Here is a 9,206-nt window from a genome sequence, read left to right as displayed (position 1 = left end):
GGGATCCTCAAGGAATCCAGTTTGAAGCACTTGGAAGAGGGGAAGGTGATCAAGAATAGTCAGCATGGATTCATGAAGGGGAAGTCGTGCCTGACCAATCTGATTAGCATCTATGATGAGGTAACTGGCTCTGTGGATATGGGGAAGTCAGTGGATGTGATATACCTTGACTTTAACAAAGCTTTTGATACGGTCTCCCACAACATTCTTGACAGCAAGTTAAGGGGATGTGGATTGGATAAATGGACAGTAAGATGGATAGAAAGATGGCTAGAGGGCCGGGCTCAGTGGGTAGTGATCAACGGCTCGATGTCAGGATGGCAGTCGGTTTCTAGCGGAGTCCCCCAGTTCTGGGACCGGTTTTGTTCAACATCTTTATTAATGACCTGGTTGAGGGGATAGACTGCACCCTCAGCAAGTTTTCAGATGACACCAAGCTAGGGGGAGAGGTAGATATGCTGGAGGGAAGGGATAGAGTCCAGAGTGACTTAGACAAATTGGAGGATTGGGCCACAAGAAATCTGATGAGGTTCAACAAGGACAAGTGTAGAGACAGAAGAATCCCAAGCATTGTTACAGGCTGGGGACCAACTAGCTTCTCACTTCTGCGCAGCCCCCGACTGATTTTTCGGTGGGGTCGGTGGCCCTTGACCTAAAAATGGTTCCCCAGCCCTGTGAACTCTGAGGAGATTAGAAACTCTGTGACTGTCTGCTGCTCTTGAAGCCCGTTGAATTGCTCTCCCTTTCCTCAGTACAGCATCTGCGCTGCCCTCCCTGAGCCCTGAGGAGGACGTGGATATTGGAACTGGACCTTCCCTGAGAATGACGATCCTCCCACACCTCTTCTTGGTGCTGTGGGGTGTGGCCTTCCTCGCCGGAGTGCCCTTAAATGGCTATGTCCTCTTCGTCACCGGCTGCCGTATGCAGAGAACGGCCAGCACCGTGTGGTTCCTGAACCGGGCCATGTCCGATTTCATCTTCATTGTCTGCCTGCCCCTCAGATTCGTCCTCATCTTCCTGAGCTTAGACTGGGCCAGGAGGCTGAGCAACTACATCACCTCCCTGCACATGTTCTCCAGCGCCTTCCTCCTCACGGCCATCAGTGTCCATCGCTGCGTCCTCGTGGCACGTCTTGAGTGGGCCCAGAAATGCTGCACTGCCTCCCTGGCCTGCTGGGTGGCTCTGGGCACATGGGCCCTGTCTGTTGGGTTCAGTTGGCGGTACCGTGACCTCTGGGAATCCCTCTTCCCACCTGCCAGGCCTAGCATGTACTTTGGCGTGGATGAATATAAAGAGAGGATGCAGGCCATTGTGATCCAGTTCCTGGTGGGGTTTCTGATCCCAGTAGCCTTGAATTTGATCCCAACCTTATACATCGTTCTAGATGCCAGGTGGAGAAGGGACCGGCTGATCCAGGACACCCAGCCACTCAAGATCCTTCTTGGCTTGATCCCGACCTTTTTCCTCTGCTGGCTGCCGTATCACGTTTTCTTCATGCTGTCGATTTCAGCTCCGTACCCTCAGGATTTCCTGCTTGCAGACAGCACTTTTCCATATTTCCTGATGTATTTCAACTGCTGCCTCAACCCCATCTTCTACCTCACCATGGAGGAAGAGTTTCTGAGGTACTGGCAACGTACACCGAACCCTCACGCCACCGACCACTCGGGGCCAGCGCCAGCAAAATAGAGGAATTGTCGATATTGCTGTTCACTGACCAGCAACTTCCTCTTGCCCCAAAACTGTCTTTTTGAGCAAGAGAATTTTCGGCCTTATTGTTGGTTCTGGGACTAGCTGCTCCAAGAAACAGTCATATAAAGTCTCAAGAACCTGTCTCTCGCCATCCCGTGTAGCCAGTCAGTCAATTTGGGAAGAGTTGAAATCCCCCATTATTCTTGAGTTTTTAAATTGTACAGCCTCTCTGATCCCCCTGAGCATATCACAGTCCCTATCCCCATCACTAGTCAGGTGGGCAGGAACATATCCCGACTGCTCTATTCTTCTCATAGTGTGGCATTACTACCCACAGAGAGTCTACAGAACTGTTGGGTTGCTTTTGTTCACATATACCACCACTCCCCCACCAACATGGCTTGTTCTGTCCTTCCACTACATTTTTTACCTGAGTATTACCATGTCCTATTAATCATCCTCATTCCGCCAAGTTTCTGCGATGACTTTCATATTTATCTCTTCATTTACTATGAAGCACTCTATTTCACCTACCTTATTAATTAGATTTCTAACTTTTGCATATAAATATTTAAAAATTGCCATGTTTTAGCTGTTTGCGAGTACATGATGTAACTGAATTTGAGATTTTCCAGAGCATCTCTGAGAATTAGGAGCTTAACAGCTTTAGAACTAAGCATGGGAATTTGGCATCTAACTCCCTTTGCCATTTTTTAAAAACTAGCTCTGTTTTCTCATTTCTAAGTTTGTGCCTTCAAACCTCATGAGCCATCTCCTACCGCATGATGAGATTGGCTTGAAAGGGAAGACATTTGGTTTCTTGTATTTGGGCTTTTTTTGTTTTTGAATGGGGCTGGGCATTTCAAACTTTTCTTTGAAGAAAAGAAAAGAAAAGAAAAGAAAAGAAAAGAAAAGAAAAGAAAAGAAAAGAAAAGAAAAGAAAAGAAAAGAAAAGAAAAATTCCTACTAAAAATCTGATTCCAGGATCTGGAGCTTTGAGAAAACCAGCAAGCAGCACAGTGAATGCTGCCAAGAAATGTTAAGAGTCGATGATGCTACAAAACTCTGTAAAAAAAGTTTCAGAAAACCAGAAGTTCCCAGCTCTGCTTTAGAAGCCAAAGGGGTGAGGTGATGTTTAAATATTGGGGACGTTAAATACAAGGAGGGAGGTTCTGGCACTTTGCACCTCCAAACAGCGCCCTGGGGCTTCTGTTGCATTCACATTGCGTGACACCTCCTGCTGCACCACAAACTAAGTCGTGTCTTCTAGTTACAACATGAGCCTTTGTCTGACGCTCTCTGCACAACTGTGGGTGTGAGTGGAGGGGGGAGGGGGGTGAGTCTGACAGCGTCACAAACGCCCAGATGGTCAAGAAGTGGGAACCTCGAAGAGAACCAGGAGACACACATTGCGTCTGCGGCGGAATCGAATGAGCAGCGCTGGGGACTGGCAGAGACCCCTAGAAGTGAGACAAGCAAGACAAACACATGGGGAACCCGACAATGGCCATCAGAGGAGAACCACGGAAAACCCCGAGATTCACAGCTCCTAGGGGTGGAGGGTCCCAGCGTGACACTGCCAAACCCACCCGGTCCAAGGGGAACTTGCACGGCTAAGAGGGGGAGCTCTGGCCAGTAAACTCTGGGTTAGGTCCTGCGAGCCGAGCCCCAGAGGACCTCGAATCATCATCGATGGACCCCAGTTCCTCAGTCTGTCAGTCGTGCTGGCCAGTGAGAGGGACGTCAGTCACGACAGACTGGTAACTACACACCATCTGCAGGACGTGTGTGCACCTGGGTGTGTGTAAATGCATATGCTGCTTTTCATGTTGTATTCTCAATAAATGTGGCACGTTGCCTTTTCCCGTGAAAAAGATCCTGTCTGCTTCTTATACACACAACATCAGTCACTCAGCTCCCTGCTGGGAGAGAGGGAAGGCACCAGAACCGGACAGGGGATCACAGGACCCCCGGGCGGGCAGAGACCTCAGGAGGCGTCGAGTCCAGCCCCCTGCCCAAGGCAGGACCAGTCCAATTCAGTCAGCCCAGCCAGGGCTTTGTCCAGCTGGGACTTAAACACCCCTAGGGATGGAGATTCCACCCTCTCCCTAGGGAACCCAGCCCAGGGCTTCCCCACCCACCTACCAGGGCCAGACCCAGCGAGATTCCCGTGGGGATGAGTCCCAGGCTGGCCTAAGCCCGGCTGCTCTGGGGGCTCAGGACGAACTAGAAGACACCCAGGCCTGGGGCCTGCAGGAGACGGAGGCGAGACACAGGCCAGTTGGAGGCCGGGATGTGCTTTGTGTGGTCTCTAGCCCAGCGCGAGTGTTTCCTTAGTGATGGCTGGGCTGGAACATGGGCCAGGGCTGGGGCCCCTGCACAGAGGTCCAGCTCAGTATGTCCTGCGGCTGACTCCCAGTGGGGCCCTGGTCTCTTGCCCAGCCTGGAGGGGATCAGAGGGTGCCAAGTGCCAGTTGGCGTCTCTGCTTCTGGGTTTTCTCCTGTTGGATTCGTCGAGACAGGGCTTTCTCATCCCCTGTGCTCTTCATGGGACCTGTCCGCCTGCCCCGGGGTGTGGGCCTGCGAATGCAGCCCCCTTGCTGGGCCCTGTGGGGGGGGCGTGTGGTTTGGGTGAGCTCTGCATGTAGTCGCGGGCACCGGAGGGCCTGCAGGCTGTGCAGGCATGACTGGGCCCAGCCACATCCTGTGATCTCTTCCCCACAGCTGCCTCCCCCAAGCTACAGCCCCACATGTGTGGGGGAGATCACAGGCCGTGGTTGGCTCGAGCTCTGTCTGCAAAGCCTGAAAGGCCTCCGCACCCAGAGCTACATGCCGAGCTCACGCAAACCACAAACTCTCCCCTTCGGCAGCCCACGTCTGGGGGAGGGGGCAGGCCCCCAGCACAGAGCATCGGTCCCACCACCCCAGACAGCCCCCCAGACAGACAGTTCCCTGCTCCGGGCTCAGACAGTCCATGCGAGCTGCAGGCCTCGATTCAGGGACCTGGGATGGGATCGACTCTGAGATGCCACCTCCCCCCACAACACAGGTAAGGAAATGAGGGAAACCCTCCGGCTGCCTCAGTGGGTCTCCTTTTACTCCCCTCCCCCCTCCCCCCCCCGCCTCTTGGGTCTGCTCTTTTCCTTCTGTTCCCATCCACTCCTCTCATCGGCTCCAGACAGAGACAGCTGAACTGGTTTTGTGGGTCCTGTTTTCATAGACCTTGGATGCCCAGACCCTGACAGATTGGGGGTCCCAGTAAGCTTAGCGCTGCAGGGACCCTAAGGGAGAAATGGGCCTGGCCATAGACAGCTCACACTCTCAACAAATGTATGGAGGGGAAACTGAGGAACGGGCCCGTGACTTGATGTGTCAAAACTCCATGAGCAGTTCAGTGGGAGAGTCTGGGGAGAACCCAAGAGTCATGACTGCCCGTCTTGACCACTGAAATAGACTCCAGCAGTAGCCTTCCTTTAATAAAAACCATCGCTCTCTTCTTTTGTCGTGCTTGATTGTTACTGCTTTCTTCTTCCTCTGTGTTTTGAAGGGTGGGTGTTTTTCTCTCTGTCATTTCAAGCTCCACTTTTCTCCTCCTTGGAAGCTGCTCTCTGTTCCTGGAGGTTTCGATGGGGGTGTGGTCTTTTGCTGGGGATGTTTCCTCCTCTAAAATTTATCCCTTCAAATACCTCAAATGTGCAGAAAAGCTGCACTTCCAAACAGGAAGAGGGAGAGAAGACTCACTTTAAAATATTCTTGAAAGGAAAGGTGGGGAAATGATCATTCGTTAACTCTTCAACCAAAGACAGGACTCCCCTGCCCTTTGGAAAGCAAAATGCAAAAGGATTATCTGGGAATCGCAGTCAGAAAGTGAGGCGGGGTGGGAGGAGGAGGGAGAGATGTCTCACACTCTGGGTCTGCATCCAGGATACCCCACCCCCGCCTAGAAACCCACACATTCGGCAAGAAGCAAATGGGTTATTTAAATATTTGATTTAGTAGAAAACCCCGATACTCTGTAAAACCCAGGAATTTCCAGGCAGCGAATAAACAGGCAAAAGACGAGATGACCTGCATGGTCCCCTTCTAACTCGGTGCCTCTCGGTTTCAATGGCCTTGGAACCATTGGTGCCACTGGCCAACAAGAGGGGATGTGAGATGCTGTTTGAGTTGAGCTCAGAACACAAGGATGTCAGAACGGCCAGGCTGGGTCAAACTAATGGTCCATCTAGCCCCGTGTCCTGTCTGCCCACAGTGGCAAAAGCCAGATGCCCGCAGAGGGAGGGAACACAACAGGGAATCCTCATGCGATCCCTCCCCAGTCACCCATTTCCAGAAAATGGGTCTAGGATCTAGGGGATTATAAACTCTGTCTCTCTGCCCTCACAGCCCTTTTCACGGCTCTTCCTTCCTTTGCTCAGAACAGCGGCTGCGCTGCCCGCGCCCAGCCCTGGGAGGAAGGAGGGGACGTGGTATCAGTAACTTCTCCAAGCATGGACTCCCCAGCCCTTCCGCTGGTGCTGGATGGGACGATCTTCCTGGCTGGAGTGTCATTGAACAGCTGCGTCCTCTTCGTCACCGGCACCCGAGTGCAGAGGAGGGTCGGCACTTGTGGTTCTTGAACAGGGTCGTAGCTGATTTCATCTTCATCGTCTGCCTGCTCCTCAGATTCGACTCCATCTTGATCCCCCACTTAGACTGGGCCAGGAGGCTGAGCAGCTCCGTCACCTCCCTGCACATGTTCTCCAGCGCCTTCCTCCTCACGGCCATCAGCGTCCATCGCTGCGTCCTCACGGCACAGCCTGAGTGGGCCCAGAAATGCCTCACGGCCTCCCTGGCCTTCTCGATGGGTCTGGTTACATGGGCCCGGTCTGCTGGGTTCAGCTTGCAGTACGGTGACCTCTGGGAATCCCTCTTCCCACCTGCCAGCACCAGCATGATTTCTCCAGTGGAAAAAGCCGCCGTTGGGATCCTGTTCCTGGGCGGGTTTCTGATCCCATTAGCCTTGATCTGGTTTCCAACCTTCTACATCATACTAATTGCCAGGCTGAGAAGGAGCCAATTGATCCAATCCACTCAAGAGCCTTCTTGGCTTGATCCCGACATTTCTCCTCTGCTGACTGCCGTACCTCGTCTTCTCCTTCCTGTTCTTGTCAGTTGCATCCCCTCTGTGTCTGGACACAGTAAGTGTTTTTGTTTGTATCCTGATGTATTTCAACAGCTGCCTCAACCCCTCCTTCTACCTCACCATGGGGGAAGAGTTTCGGAGGTACCAGGAATGGGCACGCACCCCCCACATCACCAACAACACAAGGCAGGATCTGGATGAATAAGGGAATAGATAGAATTGTTGATATCGGCGTGGGGAAAGAATTCTGTGCCCTGGTTCCAATACCGGCTTCTTCTTCCCATAAGTGCCTTTTTTAATCAAGCTAATTTTCTTGTCTATTTCAGAGAAGAGCCACAAGAAGAGTTACAGGGTTAGGAAATCTACCTTTGAGTGATAGACTCAAGGATCTCAAGCTATTTAGCCTAACAAAGAGAAGGGGAGTGATCAGAGTCTGTGATTACCTCCCTGGGGAACAAATATTTAATAAAGATCTCAATTGTCTAGCTGAGGAAGGTCTAAGGGGGGTTGAGTGAACAGAAGTTGAACCTAGACAAATTTGATCTGGAAACGAGCTGTACGTTTTTAACGGTGAGGTAGGGATCCCTCTGAGCAAATTCCCAGGGTTCATGGTGGATCTTCCATCACTGGCATTTTCAAACCAAGCTTGCGCGTTTTTCTAAAAACTCTGCTTTTGGAATTATGGGGGGGGAGCACTCTCTGGCCCGTTCGATATGGGAGGTCTGATGAGATGACGATGATGGTTCCTTAGACACTTAAAAGAATCGATTCATCGACTTTAACAAAACAGATTCGAGTTTGAGGTTTTGTTCGTTCTTAGATTTGTGGGGGCCGTCTAGCCCAGTGTCCTGATAGTGGCCAGTACCAAGTACTCTAGAGGGCATTGAGAGAACAGGGAATCACCAAGTGATCCCTCCCCTGTCGTCCATACCCAGCCTCTAGCAAACAGATGTTAGAGACACCATCCCGGGTTTCAGCCGCTAATGGCCCTGCTATTACTTTTTGTGTCTTTGGCTGGCTGTTCTTCAACTTCTCTTGGGCCTCCCCAACTATATGTTTATACGTCATCTGACAAATTTCATGTTCCTCTCTCTTTTCCTCACTAGGATTTAACTTCCATTTTGAAAGGACACCCCTCGGCCTCTCAGAACTGCTTTTACTGTATTGTGTAGCCAAAGTGGCACGTTTTTATCTTACCATTGTTTTTATTTGGGGTACACGTTTCAGTTGACTCTCAGCTGTGGTGTCTTTTAAAAGAGTCTCCATGCAGGGAGCAGGGATTTCACCCTTTTCATTTCTGATTGACTTCCCCATTTTTGAGAAGTTCTCCTTTTGGAAATTAAATATCACAACTTTGAGCTTCTGTGGAGCCGTCCCCACCACACGGATGTTCAATTTAATTATATGATGGTCACTATCACCTAGCGATCCAGCTGTATTCATCTCTGGGACCCAAGCCTGTTCTCCATCTGGGACTAAATCAAACATTGTCTCTCCCCTTGGGTTTCAGGACTAGGTGCTCAAAGAAGCAGTCATTTAAGGTGGCAAGAAACTTACTGTCCACCTCCCATCCTGAGAGTAGGGGCACACATTCAACTGGGATAGTTGAACTCTCCCGTTATTATTGAGTTGTTAGTATTTAGAGCCTCTGTACCCACCCCCAGCATTTCACACTCACTTTCAACATCCTGGTTGGGTGGTCGCTGGTATCTCCCTACTTCTTTATTCTGATTCTTAATTACTATCCATAGAGATTCTATGGTACCAGTTGGTTCATTTCAGTTCATTCTACCCTTTCTTTCACATATAGCGCCACATCCCCCTCTGCACGACCTGTTCTCTCCTGCCAGTAGATTTTGTACCTGAGTATGACCATGTCCCATTGCTTGTCCTCCTCCCAACCAAGTTTCTGTATTGCCTGTTACATCAATCTCCTCCCTTCATCTGGGACACTCGAGTTCACTCATCTTATTATTCAGACTTCTACCTTTTGTACATCAGCACTTAAAATTGTCACTTTTTAGTGGTTTTGCCAGTACATGATCTTTTTGAACTGAATTGGAGATTTTCAAAAACACCTCTGTGAGTTAGGAGCATAACTCCTATTGACCTTCAATGGGAATTTGGCACCTAACGCCCTTGGCCACTTCTAAAAATCTAGCCCTCCACCTTCAGTGCCATGCCTGAGTCTTTCAATATCACAGTTCACCAAAAACATCAGGAGATTTGTTGAAAAGAAAGACATTTGGGTTCTTTTTGGTGACCATTTCAAGCTTTTTTCTGACACAAGGTAGGCAAGAAACTTACCTAAAGAAAAAAAGAAACGGAAGCTGAAATCCCCCCCCCCCCCCAATCATCTGATCCCAGGGTCTGGTGCTTTCAGAAAAAT

The 9,206-nt window shown here is 50.4% G+C and overlaps 1 protein-coding gene and 1 pseudogene across 1 annotated transcript; both read left to right on the top strand.

The window, feature by feature from the left end:
• Positions 1 to 759: 759 nt before the first annotated feature.
• LOC142819733 (chemerin-like receptor 1) lies at positions 760 to 1,689 on the top strand. Its single transcript, XM_075908456.2, has one exon. It carries the CDS (start codon positions 823 to 825, stop codon positions 1,687 to 1,689), a length of 867 nt encoding a protein of 288 aa, XP_075764571.2. The 5' UTR covers positions 760 to 822.
• A 4,439-nt stretch (positions 1,690 to 6,128) lies between these two features.
• LOC142819593 (C5a anaphylatoxin chemotactic receptor 1-like) lies at positions 6,129 to 8,995 on the top strand (annotated as a pseudogene).
• Positions 8,996 to 9,206: the final 211 nt, after the last annotated feature.

This window comes from Pelodiscus sinensis, chromosome 22 (assembly GCF_052426305.1).
Source record: "Pelodiscus sinensis isolate ZL-2025 chromosome 22, ASM5242630v1, whole genome shotgun sequence".
NCBI classification, from domain to species: Eukaryota; Metazoa; Chordata; order Testudines; family Trionychidae; genus Pelodiscus; species Pelodiscus sinensis.
This window is presented reverse-complemented; position numbering and strand designations above follow the sequence as displayed.